The 17,530-nt window shown below is 39.6% G+C and overlaps 1 protein-coding gene across 1 annotated transcript in view; it reads left to right on the top strand.

Annotated features, from left to right (window-relative positions):
• The window catches only part of KLF3 (Kruppel-like factor 3 (basic)), a 21,523-nt gene extending 7,619 nt beyond the window's left edge, over positions 1-13,904 (top strand). The window contains exons 3-6 of the mRNA XM_010145789.1: positions 6,611-7,106; positions 7,573-7,723; positions 12,058-12,218; positions 13,375-13,904. Of these exons, the coding sequence (XP_010144091.1) occupies positions 6,611-7,106; positions 7,573-7,723; positions 12,058-12,218; positions 13,375-13,556 (990 nt within the window). The 3' untranslated portion in view covers positions 13,557-13,904. The remainder of the gene's footprint in view (positions 1-6,610; positions 7,107-7,572; positions 7,724-12,057; positions 12,219-13,374) is intronic.
• Positions 13,905-17,530: the final 3,626 nt, after the last annotated feature.

Here is a 17,530-nt window from a genome sequence, read left to right as displayed (position 1 = left end):
CTGCTGAAAGAGAAAATTCAGTCTTTTCTCCCTCCTTTTGCAACTTTGCGTCTCCTTTGTATGACGTGAAGCAGTTGTGTGGTCACAGAATGATTTGGATCCTTTGGATCAGCTCATTGAATGGTCAGAATTGCTAACCCACAAAAAATACCCTTATTTTTTGGTCAGATCAGGAAGCTGATCTGACTCATTCTATGCATCTGCTTAATGCTAGAGCAAGGGGAGGGAGGAGGACCTCCCCTTTCAGCAGTAGCCTGCAATGATATCAGATTAAGTGTAACGTGAAGCTGCACCCCTAGAAAGGCTGATCAATTAAAAGGGTGAAGTCAGTGTGCATAAATTAAAGTGCATTAAACTTGTGCTCTGAATGGCATCTTTCAGTGAACAGTCTGCTTCCTGTTTTATGTAGAATATAGGGTAATTGTCATCGATGTAAATGCATCTTTAAGAAGTCTGATTTCTTCAGTACTATTAATAAAACCTTTTGAGAGTTCATATGCATTTTAAAATTACAGTTTGACTTTCACGGGATTTATTTACTTGAGACCAATGATAGAAAAATAATTGATCTATTACTAAGAGTGTTAAGTATGACAAATTCCAGTATTTGGGTCAAGAAGGAGCCTTAATATTGGCTAGTCTTTCACTTCAATCACAGTTATTGCATATCCTTATTAAGATCAGTGGAGATTATCTACAGTTATCTGAGGATATTTAATTTGTGTCCATCAAAGGTGGAAAATGGGTCACTTTTACAATAAAAGTGTCATTACACAAATAACAAAAGATCACTATAGAGATGCTGTGGGCTGTCTGTTGTACACTTCTGCCTTCATCTCCCAAAGAAAGTTCCTCAGTGGCTTGGGATGATGCACATAAGAGACACAAGATTCTCTCCCACACAGCTGTGTGCTTCTGCAAGATGGTCAGGGTCAGTCCCTCAGCAGGCTGATAAGGAGAGGAGTGAGCAGTCTTTCCCAGAGTGGCAGGAGAAGGAAAAACTGCAGTGGGAAGACAAGGGAGCATTTCTGACCCAAGTGCATTTCAAGACTGTAGTTCCAAATGTTGCTTATTCTATACCACATGCTTCTTGCAGAGGTGTGGTACCTTCCATATGTTGGCTCTCTGGAGTCATCCTGGGTGTTCTTAAACTCGATGGCATCACTCTGACCAGCCATTAGAGACTATTCAAAGTATTTTTCCAATTACATTTTTTATTATTGCATAATAAAAAAAAGAAAAAAAAAAAGGCAGGAAAGGAAAAGTAGGAAGTCCAGAGGAAAGAACGTTTTGACTGAGGTTCCCCTTGTGGAGGTTACTGTTTTTTCTCAGGCTGAGGAGTGTGTGTGTTTCAGCTTATGTACACATGCAGGCCTCAAGGCCCTGGCTTCCCCCGTGCTTCTTGGTCTTGTGGCTTCCTTGGACCCTGCCACCACAGTGCTGCAGAAGAAACTGCTCTGGAAGCACCTCTAAAGGGAGGAATTGAGGTATGGAGAGAACGTAGGAAAGGATAACAGCCATGAGTGTGTTAGTTTTCTTTACCTTCTTTTGAGGAGGTGGAAGGCAAGAGAAACTGTTAGTGTGATGTTTTGGAGTTGCTAAGCATAGCATTTAGTTCAGTGTGGGCTGACATAACTTGCAACTCATAACTCTTCTAATGAAGATTTATTTGTATTGTATCTTTATTCTGATAGTATCATTAGAGGCCACCCTAAATGAAGCCCCTTAGGAGTTATTGGTTATTTTACCTGAACATACACTGCCTGTATGTATAAAGTCTGTCTTTAAAAAAATCTCATTAGTTGGGGTGGGAGAAGGAACCGGTTTATGATTTTGACACCACGGTATGTTAGGGTGTGCGGCTGAAAGGATTAACTATACTTCTCAGATGACTGAAGCTTGCACCCACGGGATTTCATCACTCTATCAACAGCTCATGCTTTTTATTGAATTCAATGATTGAACACATTTTGTGATAGGTCTTGGTGAACTAGTGCTGAAGTCATCTGAGTCCTACCTCAGTATTTGCTGCAAGGACTTTTTAAGCATTTGGACAAATACCAGTTACTGTTTAGTGAAAGAAGTTGGTTTTTTATATGTTACCATCTTCCTTTGAATTGAATCATAGAATGCTTTGGGTTGAAAGGGACATTCAAAGCAGCAGGGACGTCTTTAACTTGATTAGGTTGCTCAAAGACCACCTAACCTGACCTTGGATGTTTCCAGGGATGAGGCATCTATCACCAGTCTGGGCAACCTGCACCGGTGTTTCACCAGCCTCACTGTAAAAAATTTCTTCCTTATCTAGTCTAAATCTCCCTTCCTTTAGTTTAAAACCATTACTCCTTGTCCTGTCACAAGAGGCCCTGCTAAAAAGACTGTCCCCATCTTCCTTGTAGGCCCCTCACATAAGTACTGAAAGGCCCCAATAAGGTCTCCCTGGAGCCTTCTCTCTTCTAGGCAGAACAACCCCGTCTCTCTCAGCTTGTCCTCATAGCAGAAGTGTTCCATCCCTCTGATCATTTTTGTGGCCCTCCTCTGGACCTGCTCCAAGAGGTCCATGTTTTGCCAGTACTGAGGACTCCAGAGCTGGACACTCCAGGTGAGGTTTCACCAGAGCAGAATGGCAGAATCACCTCCCTTGACCTGCTGGCCGTGCTTATTTTGATGCAACCCAGGATATGGTTGGCAAGTTAAATAAAGAGGTTTTGGTTGAAATAAAGTTTTTTCGCTACTCTTCAGTGAGTCCCAAAATTACATGTTTCGCCCATTTTTAAAGATAGCTATGTGCTACATGAGGGACTGAGGTCTTAAGTGGTAAGAATGCTTTATCGTGTTAGCTACTCTGGATTAAATTCTCATCCTCTTACATGATACTGATTTGACAAATAGCATGCGTAAGTAAGCAGGTTCTTCACCTGGTTCTGTTTTTCCAAGAGGATGACTACATTTTAAAGTTACTTTCATAGGGTTATGTAGTTTATAAAACAACTTGGTGGGTTGCTGCAAAATCTGTTCGCCTGTACAACAAAGAGGATGTGTCACAGTGGCAGTATAACAGAATTTAGCAAATTATATCAGATTAGTGCTTGATAATGTCCCCTTGTGGAAACAGCAGTCCCCTGGGTGATGATAGGTCTGCTTGTGGTATATTTGGCCAGTCTTTATTCTTGGTAGATTGTCAAGAGGAAAAGCACGGTGATTCTCCTTTTGGATTTATTGATTTAATTGTATGAACCACGTGGATATTACTCAAAAATATTAGAAGTTCCTTTGATTTATTTTTCCAGTTTCTTGTCACTTCAGTGCTCTGGGTTTTGTTATGGACAAACAGCAAGGAAAGGTAAATGAATTGCTTTGTAAGGCCCAAAGAGGGAAAGTGATGATATCAAACATAAAGAAGCGCTAGATGGAGGCTGTAAAGGAATATATGTTGAAATACAATCTTGCATCTTTATAACAATCTGCTGTAGTGACCTACCATTCTGCATATGCATGTTTAGTAAAGCAGAATTTACAGGATTTTTTTCAATCCAAGTCAGATCAAACTCCTGCACACAGTTAGTTCCTGCAGTAAAAATCCAAGGAAAATGTATCAGCTTAAATATTTTAGGCAAACAAAACAATGGTATCTAATTTTCCATTGTTTCACCAGAGTATTTTGTGTAAGTTCTAGGACAGTTGAGAAAAGATTGCTCTTGCAAGCTATGAAGTACAGTCCTGCTTCCTGCAGTTGGTGGCATTTACAAAACTAAACGGAGGTAGTTGGGTTTTTTGTTTGTTTCCTATTAATGCTCCCTGTTTGCGGAGAGAGACTGTGAATGAAGTCTTCCACACTCTCCCATCCCATATCCCCAAAGAGGTACTGTCCACAACTCTGGCAAAGAAAGGGAGAGTCGTGGACCAAATTTGAAAGCAGTGGTTCATATCAACCTAATGGCAATTGCTGTGTTCCAGGGAGCCAGGAACTCAGTCTTTGCTGTGCTAAAAGATACAGGAAGCTTAGCTTCAAAATGAGGAGATAGATCTGAGTGTGACTTACTCCAAACAAACAGGGTTTCAAACATACTTCATTCATAGTGAAGCAAAACTGTTTTCCACAAACAGAGTGTCTGATAGACAGCAGATATTTTCCTTTACAATGTTCTACCATCCTTCTCAACTTTTTCACCCTTTTATTCTCAACACAGGTAATTTGTCACACCATTTTTTTCTATCTATCACTACTTTATCTGTAGTTCAGATAGAAACATAGCAATTAAAATTGCAGAAGGATGAAAAAGTTAGAAGAATTACCCAGCTTCCCTGAACTGCCAGAAAAAATAGCTGATGTTAAGTCTGTGCCAGTTTAATTACAACAATGAAAACCTTCTATGCAGAATAATGCAAAGCACATGGGGTAAAAGACCAAGTCCCTAAAATAATCACTTCTTAAAAACATCATTATTTTCTTCCTAATTCTGGAAATTATTTCTTGCTTGTCTAAATATATTCTACTTCTCTAGTTTACAGTTCTCTGCACGCATTTTAATAGTTTGGTATTTTTTCAACACATACAGTTGGTATTACTTGAAGAGTTGAAGGAGGATAACTGTTTACGTAGAAAGGTTACGGCTTGGAGATGCTTCGTTCTTTAATAGACTCATTGACCCAGAACATTCCCTAACGTTTAAATTGCATAGTATTTTTCCTTTCTAGTATTCTTGCAGTGGAAGGAATGTTTGTAGGGAATGATCTTGTGATCATCCCTGACAAACCTGCAGCGCTGTAAATGCACTGATGCTGAGTCGTGGAATATTGACAGTTTATTGAAGCTGAGTAGACTTTGTACTGTAAACAAGTAACAGCAATTTTAGCAGAAGAGCTTAATATCTTTTATGTGTTTAAATTTATAATTTTCACCTATGTCCATCACTTGATCAGATTTATTAAATACTGTGAAATATTAAACTCTATCAGCAGCCTTCATCATTTAGAATGCTAATTTTGTCACTTGGCTTAGCAGTGGTGGCAAATCTGTACAAGCTTTAGTGAGTACTGCTTGCCATAATGGCATTTTAATAGAATTCTGAGGAACCAATTATGATCAAAGATTAACACTTCTATAGATGGAATTTGTAAGAATATTGATAAAGAGAATAAAAGTTTCAGAGGTTTTAATGTAATGTTTACTGTTTGAAGATTAATTATCATTGTGTGTGCGGCTTTATTGAAGAATTTTATGGGATAGGGGACTCAGCTTTGTTGTTTTATCACAGTGCTATGAATGCAGCAGGAAATTTAATATTTGCTAAGCTCACTCTTTCAAACAGTAACTGAAAAGAAGAAAAATACATTTGGGTAATTTTGCAAAAATACTTTTAGTTAACGTCAACATTTAAAATCTAATTGTCCCTCACAGAGTAAGATGTATTGCTAAAATTATTCACCTCAGGAAAAAAATAATCAAAATGTCATGGAAATTATTGTATTAAAATACAAATTTTATACTTCTGTTTCTACCTTTTTGAACATTTTTTAAATTCCTCTCATCAAAGTGGGTTTGGTGCCGAAGAATTCTGCAGTTTTTTAATAGTACTGTGAAACTGCTTAGCCTGAGTGTGAGGCTTTACTTAACTAGAATCCAAAGATAGTGTTTTATTTCAAAAAATTTACAACATTTAAGGGCTAAAAAACTGTGTGGATTGCATTTTCTGTGTCTGTCTGCTATGTTAGAACATGACTTTGGTTTCCTTTATGAGTTATCTGTTAGTAAACAACCTCAGTTTTCAGTGCTTTAAATGCGGAATTGATCTGGATAGTTGTTAGTTATACTGTATTCTGCAACAAATGTTAATACTTCTTGGTTTACAAAAATGATTTCCACTAAAATGTGGAGATTGTCACTCGGTCAAGATTAGCTTAAGAGTTTATATGGTCTTGTGATGAGACCTGCTAGCTACTGCTAACAGAAACATTCTTCCACCACGCCACATGTTTATCCTTGCGCTAGTTTTCCAAGATCAGAGTGGGTAGTTAGCTGCTTTATTTCTAAAAAAATCAAAAAGTAAAAAAAAAGAAAAGGGTTTATAATCTACTTTTACACTCTTGAGTTTCTCCCCCATTGAAACCATGCTTATTTGGTTCACCTGTGTATTTTTTATTGCTTCTAGGGTTCAGATACATAATCAGATACATAATTTCTTGCTTTAGTGGTGATTGTTTTCCAGTTACTTCAGCAGTTGGTTGGGCCCCATTACTTGCAGTTTTACAGTATATAGTTGTGTGCTGGGTATCGCACCAGGTACCTCCCAGGTCAGTTAAGTGATGTGCAGCTTAGAGTAAGAAAAGCAGTTTTTAAGGGAGAAAAAGAGTTGAGCAAGCCTTGAGGATTTGTTTTCATCATCTGTTTTACTTCGCTTCTGAAACAGTGAGTCAGTACTTGAATAACTTCCTTTTTGTGAAATCTTAGGCTTTATTTAATTCACTTTTATTTAGAAAGTACATTAAAAGTGCTTTCTTGAAACGTCTTCATTTTGCCTCAGCTTTATTAGCTGCATTTCTTTTTCTGCAGTAATTGTGTGTGTGTTGATTTATTGTTTTATTTTCTTTTTTCCATTCCTCCTGACAGTCATACCCGTCCAATTACATGGACCAAATGAAGCCAAACAAATACAGCGTCATTTATTCTACGCCGAGTATGTTGCACAATAAATTCTACTCAAACCCCGAAGGACTATCAAATGGAATCCAGATGGAGCCAGTAGACCTTACGGTGAACAAACGAAGCTCACCACCTTCAACTGGAAGTTCTCCTTCCCCAATGAAATTTCAGACTGTTCATAGGAGAACCTCACCTGGAATGACTCTCTCCTCACCCAGCTCACCTCTCAGTAAATTCACACCGTCACCCCCAGGAGTACAGCCTATTTCCATGCCAATAACAATCCCACCTGTAATGGCTGCTGCTCTTTCCCGCCACGGACTGAGAAGCCCTGGAATACTCCCGGTTATACAGCCTGTTGTTGTCCAGCCGGTTCCTTTTATGTATGCTCCCCATCTTCAGCAGCCCATCATGGTATCCACAGTTCTTCCAGATGAGATGGAAACTCCAAGTAGCATGCCAGGTTGGTGTCGTCAGAGTTTCTTTTTTATGCCCTGTTCCTGGGGAAATAATTGTATATTTAAGCACTTTTTTGTGTGCTGCTTGCATTTTAGGGAATGGAACGTAATTCCTGTTCTTCTAAAACATGCAGGCATAGAATTTACTGTGTAAATATTTTACCAAACTTACCAAGGTTGTATGCCGTTCTGATTTGTACCTGCATAAAGCTCTATATATACTGAGATTTGGACTGATCAAAATGTTGGACCGATGAAAATGAATAGAATTGTTTTGAGTCATACTTTATTAGGAGATAGACTAAAACTGGAACATTTTGTATTTTAGCATAAATTGTTGCACTAAATGTAGAGCAACAGTAGTTTAAAACAATACATTTTAACTACAGATTTTTACATACATTTTTTAATTTCCATAAGTCTCCATATTTTTGATGTGTTGCCTTCCCTCTCCTACCCTCCCCCATACAGTGTCTGTCATTGAGTCTTATGAGAAGCCTATGCTGAAGAAAACAATCAAGGTAGAGCCAGGAAGTGAACCATCGAAGACTGACTTCTATCCTGAACAAATGTCACCTCCAATGATGACCTCTTTGTCTCCCCAGCAAGTAATGGTGCAAGAGTAAGTAGCTAACAGTTGTCCCAAGATCAGCAGAAGAATGAGAAGCAGTTCATTGCGGCAGTTACCAGCTTTGAGGAGTGGGAGGGAGTGTTGCTGTGCTTTAGAGCATGTAATTAAAAACAGAACCCCACCCCTCGCCACTGCAAAATGTGATTTCAGCTTTTTTTTCCCTCTTTAGCAATACAGGTGTTGATCTGGTTTTATACATCCCAACCATATAGATCTGCCTTTTATATAATGCATTTCTAAAGTAATGCTAGTCCCGATCCCACAATTTACTGAAAGTAGGACTCTAAATAAGCCAGCGATACCTGTTTATGTAAAACCAGCAGCAAACTGGAAAGATACTGTAAAGACATTTCATACTGATCTCTGTATTATCTAAAATTTCTTTAAAAGGATTGTTGCTACTTTCTTTACTTGGAGGTCGTCTTTGTCTTTTAAAAAATTTTTGCTATTTTGTGGAAAGAAACCCCTCAGGCCTTCAAGTATCGTATAGATCCAGTGAAATCCCATGTTACCTGAGGCCAGTGTTCCTTGGGTGGTTTTTTGGCAGCTCAGGTAATTCCTGAAGCTCACTCTACTCTCAGCCACTTGTTCCCATCCCAGTACCAACTCATTGTGCTGGTACAACTCTTTCTGGGACCACTGCGTGAACTGGATCGCAGATCTGTTTGGGTTAACAACAGTTCTGCTTGCAGAAGGAAGAGCAAGGACTAGAAAAGTGAGGTCTGGGGCAGCAACTTTTTAATTGGAAGTATTAACAATTTCTCAGGAAATTCCTGAGAAGCTGTGGGCACTCTTCCATTTCCCATTTTCCTAGGGAAGATTCTGTCAACTTACCAAAATCTTCCAGCAGGAGCTGAAGTTGGGAATTGAGCTGGACTCACTGTACAGAACCTCAGAATGCATTTCTGCCCTTTATTCCTGCTCACCAACACCCTTGGAGCAGTTGTACAAGACCTCGCTTCCTAAAGTGGGGAAAAAGGGCTCCAAGCCAGGCTCCCAAAACCAGTGCATGAGTGCACAGTGATTCAGAAAGAGAGAGAAGAGACGGGCAGTCTTCTGTATTTCCTTGAGAAGGCAGCCTCTTCCTCCCGTTCATGACTGTTCGCAGGTTAGAAGGCACATCGCACGCAGCTCCAGGGCTAACTACATTCTGCACAGCCTTCTTGTGGGCACCCCTCCTCGTTTTCAAGTCTCTGATCAGTTTAGGTGCCACTTCTAGACTGGACACTCTTTGCATTTAACTAGTAGCCAGCTAGCTTTTATAAACTGTATGCTTTTTATTTAAAATAACCTTATATGCTTTATTATAATAAACACATAATAAGGTAGTAAACAGATGGTTACTGACCTTCTATAATGGACCTGCCACACAAGGGAGTCGGGTATGTACTTGGGCCTAACTTCTGCTAGGGCAGGACTATCAAATGGTTCCATTTTCTTTTGTTCTTTGTTAGGCCTCTTCAACAAGAGCAAACCAGTAAGTGCTGTTCCTGGCTGATACCACACCCTTCCTTCAGGGCTGAGACTTCTGCAAACATGTCACCTGTATTAGTGATTTGCATTAATTATTTCCCAGTGAGTCCAGTTTCCACAGGAAACCCATCCGCTGAGCAAAGAACATAAAATTTGGTATAACATGTAGGTGGCGTTGTTACAAAAAACATTAAGTAGTCTGTGTTTCCAGAGCATCTCCTTTGCTCGCCCACGCAGAGCATTATGTTTATGAAGACCCTGTCCTCACATTATAATGGCTAAAGTTGTTCCCTAGCTGTCCTGTAGAGCTGCAGATCTTGCTTGTTCCTTAAGCCAGCCCTTCCAAGTTCACATTCTGCTGTATTCGCAACAAGAAGTTTGTAAATGGTAGTTTTTAACTTTTTATCATTTAAAAAAATACATAGGCAAATCATGTAAGTTACCAGATTAGAGACCTAGATCTTTATAATATTTCCTGTTGTCTCACAGCTTCATCAGTCTGTCTCTGCATTATGAGCTATAGTTAGGCAATGATTTTTTATCTTTTTTCATAAGTTCCAACTGCCCAAAGTGTACTATTCAGACACATTAAAGGGGCATAGGAGTCTTCAGTCTCACTTTTAAGTGACTGATTTTGCTTTAGTGTTAGTTTTTCACATATGCATTACATATATATATATATATAATGTTGGTGGCATTTCTGCAGGGATTGCTGGACTTTCTGGTGTGTCTGATAATTGATGTAATCATGCATTTATTTCTAAAATCAAACTTGGGGTAATAATCTCTGACGAAATACAAGAAGCCTTGTTAATGTTGTATTTTCTTGCAAGTGCAAGAAGCCTTGTTAATGTTGTATTTTCTTGCAAGTGCAAGAGTGAAAGTCTAGTTCGTGCTGTCAGTGTAGCACGGTCTGTTGGTAAAGGAGCGAAGCTGTTGAAATTGTAACATGATTTTTGGAATATACCCTTGATGGTTAGACTTACATGAACTTGTATCTGGTTGTGTAAGAGGGAGTGAAAAAATTAGGGTAGTGCTTTTATTCTTGGAACTTACTTAATATTTACCACTGATTTTTGACGCTGCCTTAACCATTTTTTAAAACTGCCACACCCTATCTGATGACTGATAACATTCTGTAGTCTTCCCAGCCTCCTTTCCTCTAAAGGGAAAATCAGAAGAGACTAATTTTCAGCACTTTATTCACATGCTCTTGGATTGAAAACCATCACAAATGGTGTACAGCCAATATCCTTTTTCTCCCTTTTTTCCAGACGTTACCATGTCCTTTAAACAAGTTTGCTTGCTGTCCTAAGCCAGAGCTTCTCCAAAAAGTCTAGTATGCAACAGCGTTAAAACTGAGCATTACCTTAGAGAAGCATTTCATTGGAAGCTAAAAGCCTGCCTTTCTTATTTAAAGAGTATGTACATCTTTGTCTAACATCACCATCTGGGGTTTCCTGCCATTACAATATTTTTAGCTGTATTTATTGTGTACTTGAAAAGTACATCACTCCACAGTCACAGAAACACCCAAGAAAGAGAATTTGGCTCCCAGTTTCAAGCCTGTAACTGTAATAAAAGAATTAATAACAGAGTTAAACTTTTCCCACATCAGTAATTCCCTTTCTGCTGCTGTGGAGAGTAATAGAATTTTTTTTTCTTGTTAAACCACACAGAAGGTTTTCTATCTAGCATATGCCCTTTATTCTGCTGAGAAGTAGGTATTCAGTGTTTCTGAAAATTAGGCCCTAAAGGAACTTGGTTTATAAAACTGATACAACCTAGTGTTATAAAACATAATGTGATCTGTAAAGAAATGTGAAATACAGTAACTGAGAAAAGACAGGAGTTCTGGAAAGCTTATTTCTGTCACATGGAGGAGCTGGTTTTGCAACAAGGAATGCTAATATCTGCATGTTATATACTAAGTTCCAATTAAAAGCTAAAAAACACATTAAAAGCATTGACGTAGATCTGCTAATGGGTTAAATGCAACTTGGTGAGCCTGCAGTATTTGCAATGCCACTTACCTTTTTGAGAAACATACTTATTTCTTTTCCTACAGTAGGGGTGTTGTTCAAACCTAAATATCGACAGTCAATGACACCTTTTAAGAAGCTCGATGTGCTTTCACATGCGTGAATGTTTATGTTTTTGTTTGTTACAGAAGACCGTGTGTAGTTAGTACATGTCTTACCTGAGCTGTACCTGTGGGCTCCAAAAAATTATGTTTATGAAGGTGGAGGGACAACTGCAGACATCCTGTGGGTGTGCCACACAGGCTAAACTCTACTTTTAGGAATTGACGTCAGTGGTATAGGGAGGCCGCACCCTCCTGCCAGCACCAAACAGGAAATTCTTAATTACTCTCTGAAGGAGTGGCTGGAACAACAAAGATCGAGTTCTGCTTCGAAACCCTAAAGATACAGTTTCTTTAATAATATGGAATAGCTGTTTCCAATTACAAGCAAATTAGTTACATCTGAAGGGAGAAGAAAAATTGTGAACAAATACAAGAAAAGTTCACTATTGAACTCAGAGTTTGAGAAATCTGGGTTTGACTGAAAAACAGGAATTGGAAGGGGGGTTTCCTTTGTGAGTTTAAAAAAAGCTAGGGAATAGTAAAAATAGCTACCTCATGCCCCAAAGTGGATAAACATTTTAAAGTATTACTGCTAGAATACACGGAATTTGCTAAACCCTCTTGAATTTTTCGACGTGCATGTAATGTTGCTCTCTCTGCCAAGAGACAGAGTGGTAGTGAATAAAGGGCTCTGTCATCAGTCATCCTAGCTGAGGTTTGCTGTGCTAAATAGTTTTAGTTTTTAACATTCAGTTTGACTTTGCAGGAATCACCCTTCAGTTATAGTCCAGCCAGGAAAGAGACCTTCACCTGTGGAATCTCCAGACACACAAAGAAAACGCAGAATACATCGATGTGATTATGAAGGCTGCAACAAAGTCTACACTAAAAGCTCCCACCTGAAAGCTCACAGAAGAACCCATACAGGTTTGAGCATTGCTATGCCTTTCTTTCATCAGTGTACGGGAAAATAGTGCACTAAACTTTTAGTTAGTGCCAGGTGACCACAGGTGTAAATAACAAAATGACAGAAGCTGGATCTGGCATTGTTCTGAATATGATTACAGGCTGAGCAAAAGACAGAAGACGTAGCGGGAATAGCGCACAACGGGAGACTGTGAGCCAAAGCAGGAGCACAGCGTATGCTGATACCACTTTACATTCACTGGCCTTTTGCTCATTTTCTGTCCAGTTCCTTGCAGATTACTCATTCTGCACACCCTGCAAATACCAAATCAGTTCGAATTGCACTACCGCACCTCTGACATCACTGTTAAATTTGACTGAGACTTCCATGGGAGTAGTCTATTTGCAAAAGTCTGGACTGTGTACCAAATACAAACACATCTGCTTCATGTGGACGTGCTAACCAGTGGTCCAGTAGTGTTCTTTTCTGAGTGAGTGTTCCAGTAAACACATCCCCATCTCTTTCTCCGCAGAAATGTTCATCTTGGCACACTGAATGAATATAAGCACATCCAAGGCTTTTACAAGGATTCAGGACATTTTTAGGTAAAATGGAGCCCAGTTCATGCCTGTCTTACATCAAGCCAGCCCTTTACCTGTTGGGCAGCACAATGGTGCTAAGGAGAAGGAGGTTCACATGTTAGAAAGTAACGTTTGAGAGAGATTTTAAGTTGAGCTACTTGTGACAGTGGTGCCAGTTAATTATGCTGCAGTAACTTTAAGAGGTCACAACAAGATTTCTGCCTGCTATGCTGAATGGTAGCACCAGTCCTTTCCCCCAGCTGTTCTAGAATATGAGGTCCTGGTTTTACAAATACTTGAACAAATGCTTAAACCTTCACTCCTGGGCTTGGTAAGACAAAACAAGTGCTAATATGGCAGAGGGAGGAACAGCGAGACAATAAAAAATAAGTTGTGGCAGGAAACAATTTTTTGATCTGTTAACTTCAACGACATAGTTTCTAGTGCAGAGGACTCTGCAGCCTAGTGCTGTTTGGAGGCTTTTTGAATAAGCATAAAGTACTTGCTGAAATTTGTCAAGGCAGGAGGATAAATCTGTCATATTTAACTGATGTGTCTGTGTCTTAAATCCCCACTTCTGTGTTTCTTTTTCCAGGTGAAAAACCTTACAAATGCACTTGGGAGGGGTGCACGTGGAAGTTTGCTCGTTCTGATGAACTAACGCGGCATTTCCGCAAGCACACAGGAATCAAACCTTTTCAGTGCCCAGACTGTGACCGTAGCTTTTCACGTTCGGACCATCTTGCTCTTCACAGAAAACGCCACATGCTAGTCTGAATGTCTTCTGTACCTGACTCCTGTCACACTTTTTTTTTTTTTACACATGCATTTGGATTCAGCTGGTCTGAATCTCTGAGTTTATACCATTAAAAGCTTACGTGTGGTCAGTAACAGATGTTATCTAACCCTTATATGTCCTTGCCACGGGTCAGACCTAAAGAATGTGAACACTTCTTTGGTTTTTTTTCTCCTAGGGATGCTAAGCAAACCCTTTCTGCAGACAGTATGTTTAATGTATTCCATTGTGAATAAGGGAATTTGTAAACTAACAGCTTTTGTTGGTTTCTTTATATAATCAACCCAGCATATAGTGATAAAGTAGTAAATGTTATTGAATATCCAAAATGCTAGTCCTTGCCAGAGACTTTTATTTATGTGCCCTGTAAGGAATACACTCTCATTTTGTTCTCGACAGTGCAATGAATGGACTCTCCCAACCATGTTGATTTCTGCAATATGGTTAATACAACAGTTTTAGAAAGACGCCTGGTTTAGAAATCCCCTCTCCCCAAACAGTGAATAACACCGTAGTAATAAATCTAACCAATAATAATTACTTCTCAGAAAGATCGAGTCATAGCGTCATTTAGCCCAGTCAAGAAGAAAAATTGGCAGGAATTGATCCATAATATTGTGCATCTAAACCAATGCCATCTGTCTCTGTATTACAGTGTTTTTATTGCATAATGCCCTGGTGGATTTGTTCAGTGAAGAGCTTGTGTGATGCTGTGTGTCTGATTTCTGTGCAAGGGGGTGGATGGAACACACACGGTACTCTCCTATGACATGGCATTAAATGATACGCAGAGAAACCTGTCACACCTCATTTCAGGAGTATCCCTCTGTAATCACACCCTACATTTCCTTTAAATAGTTTTCCTCTTTGCTGTACCTCAGAAAATAGCAGTTGTTATGTTAAAAAAGCTCTGAACTGTATTGTTGCAAGTGCCATTTTAATACCATTTTAAGTATCTAAAATTATTAATCCACAATATTTTTATGAAAAGATGGCATCAGGTATGAAGCACTTTTGATGATAGAGTCCTGTATCTCTTTTGGTTGAAAACATACAGCAAATCATCTATTTGATAACTGATTTGTGACTCTGGTAGTTTCCCAGTTTTAGGTAGACTGAGCTTTCCCGTGCCTGTGTCTATTGCATTAAAATATTGCATCAAGTCTTAGCTCCCATGTCAGTTAGCAAACACAACTCCATAGATTAAATAAACTGAGTTCAAGCAACCTGCAGCTGACCCTAGAAATGTTCCTGTCACTGGACACCCACGGAAAGGAAGGTTTCTGTCTTTATTAGCTGACAGACTTTGTGGCACTGCAAGGAAACAATGTATTTCTCTCTCTTCTTTCCCCTATGTAAGGTAAACACCATTTCCTGCAATTTAAACATCCTGAAGTACTAATTTTGTTTCTTTTGGGAAAACCCACTGGGAAATGGAGGGGTGAGGAGAGGAGGAATTTCATAAAACTCTCCAGGAGAAGACATGTGGAGTGTCCATCTGCAGGTGGGATATTTGAGCTTGTGGAGCAGGTAGGCTGTGCTGCTACATCCTGTGGAGTCCAACAGCAAACTGAAATGATCTTGTAGGTGGAAGAGTTTGAGTGTAAAGAGCCTTCCCTCGGTGATAGTTTACCAGCTGTTCTGCTGACACCCACATACCTGTAGAATTGGAGAAGGAAGGGGTCTGTACTTCTTGGAGAAAAACACTCCTACAGTGATTGCTGTGAAAGTTCTGTTCCAGTTCTGTAACAGATCCTACCTGTGGGAATATGGAACCGGCAGTTTAATTTAAGGCCTAGAGCCCTCAGCATGTGCTCTACAGAGGGGAGAACAGGGGTTTGCCAGGCGGGGCTGGGAACATTGCTGCTGTGTGAGGAGGGTCCGTAAAGTCTTACAGCACCACACATCCTCACCGCTTCGCTAGCACTGCGGGAAGTTAACACCAGACCTGTCTTCTTGTCACTGGCCGTCATCTGCTTATCTGTGGAGCTGAAAAAAAGGGAGATGAATCGGTCCTTTTTTGATTGGCCAGCTTGTTATTAACATTGAGGAACCTGCAGGAAAAAGAATTAATGGGCAGCTGTTCTACAACGGGGATTTTGGCTGGATATTTTTTGTCAGTGGTAGCAGAGTTCACCTCCTTCGGTAGGCTCTAGGTTTTAATGGCAGTTCTGTAAATGCAGACACGTCACTGGCTGAGAGGCTGTGTGGAGCCCCTGGCAGCATCCGTCGGAAGTCTACAGATATTTAGTAACCTGGGATGAAAACAGGTCTCTATTATAAGGGAAAAAAGCAGTTGAGATCCTATAAAAATAAGCAGCTTAATGGTAACTGGTCCCATCTGTAGTTTAACAAAAGCAAATGCGTAAAATTTGGGATGTTTAAAGAACATGCTCTGAATCTCTTTTAAGGCTTTCACAAAATGTTTTAACTTTGTTTTTATAATTAGAAGTTGAAAATCAAGTACCCTAAAAATCAGAACTTCTTTGTAACTGGAAGTTACTTTGGAGAATTTAATCTAGGTTATTGACCGTGTTCATTCATTAGCCACTGTACCTTTTTCCTGAAAATATATATAGTAATGGTGGGGACAAATACAGTGGAAATTCAATATAACTTTAAAATACCTTTATCCATGTGCCTTGTGAATTAGGACAGCAGAAGTCCAAATATTGAATATGAATATTTGAGATTATTTCATGTAAATGTCTTGCTAACAGGATTTTTCACTTGTGTCTGTGGTGTCTTTCTGTGGGATTTCAAAAAGTCACACACAAATGTGCTTTCCTCTCAGCTGAAAATGTGAATTGACAACTGGCTCATTGATTCATTTTAGCAAACTTTGATTTGAGGGGTATCTTTTAATTTTTAAATACGCACCACTAAATACTGGCTTTTTAAAGCCAGTCCTTCCATCTTTGCCCTAAAGAGAAGCCAGTTCAGATGCAAAGGTGAAAACCCTATTCGTGCAGAACGTGTATATAAAAAGCCCGCCTTTTCCTCTAGCAGTATTGCACTGTGCAGTGTGTAACAGGAAATACTCTTCTACTACAATGTGCCTGTTCAAGCCATTTGATTATAATAAATCCCTAGTTTCAAAGACAATCGCAAAAAGCTAAGCAGGTATTAATGTGTGTCGTTTAATTCAAATATACAGCGTCATTCTGCGGTGGTATTTCTAACGCCGCATCACGTCAAGATATGTTGTTGTCTCTGTCAAGGTTAGCAACGTGTAGATGAAGACAAATCCTTTCTATAAAAAACTACAACGTGTTTTACATACCTTAAGAGGGCTACACCAGTTTTCGTTATATTTTACAGATATTCGCACTTTTTTGTAATGTACTTTAAATATTAGAGGGTCAAAATAATCTGCTTAGCATCTCTCACCTGCAACTATAGCAGGGATGTTCTATTTACTTCAATACTTGTATAAATGATGCAGAATTTTTTAATAAAATGTAATATATTTTATAAGCTAATAAGACTGAATGGGTACTCAAAGGTTTCTAGCGTGCATTACTATAACTTGCAAGTATGGAGACATTTTGGTAATCTTTTCTTACTAGAGATGTGAATGTTTAGTGTACTTTCACTATTTCTACTTTGGTAGTCCAGTGGGAATTCAGTAATGACATTTTGTCATGTCAAACTGTGAACAGGAATTCGTACTGTACAGTCCCCATACTAGCGTCAGTAAGCGATGTGTATGTGTTGTACTTGTTAATAAAACCCTCGGAACAGTCTTTGTGGTCACGCCGTCACACGCCGCATGACACGGAGCTCTGACAGAGGTGCAGGGGTCAGAGGCAGCACCCGGCTGCCTAGCTGGCCCCTCCGCTCCGTTCCCACCTGCTCCGCACGGGACTGTCCCCTGCCCCGCACGGGACTGTCCCCTGCCCCGGCGCTGCGGCCGCTCCAGCTGGATGGTTGGCCTCCGCGGGGGCGTGGTCGC

Source organism: Buceros rhinoceros, unplaced genomic scaffold, assembly GCF_000710305.1.
Source record: "Buceros rhinoceros silvestris isolate BGI_N320 unplaced genomic scaffold, ASM71030v1 scaffold15501, whole genome shotgun sequence".
NCBI lineage: Eukaryota > Metazoa > Chordata > Aves > Bucerotiformes > Bucerotidae > Buceros > Buceros rhinoceros.
This window is presented reverse-complemented; position numbering and strand designations above follow the sequence as displayed.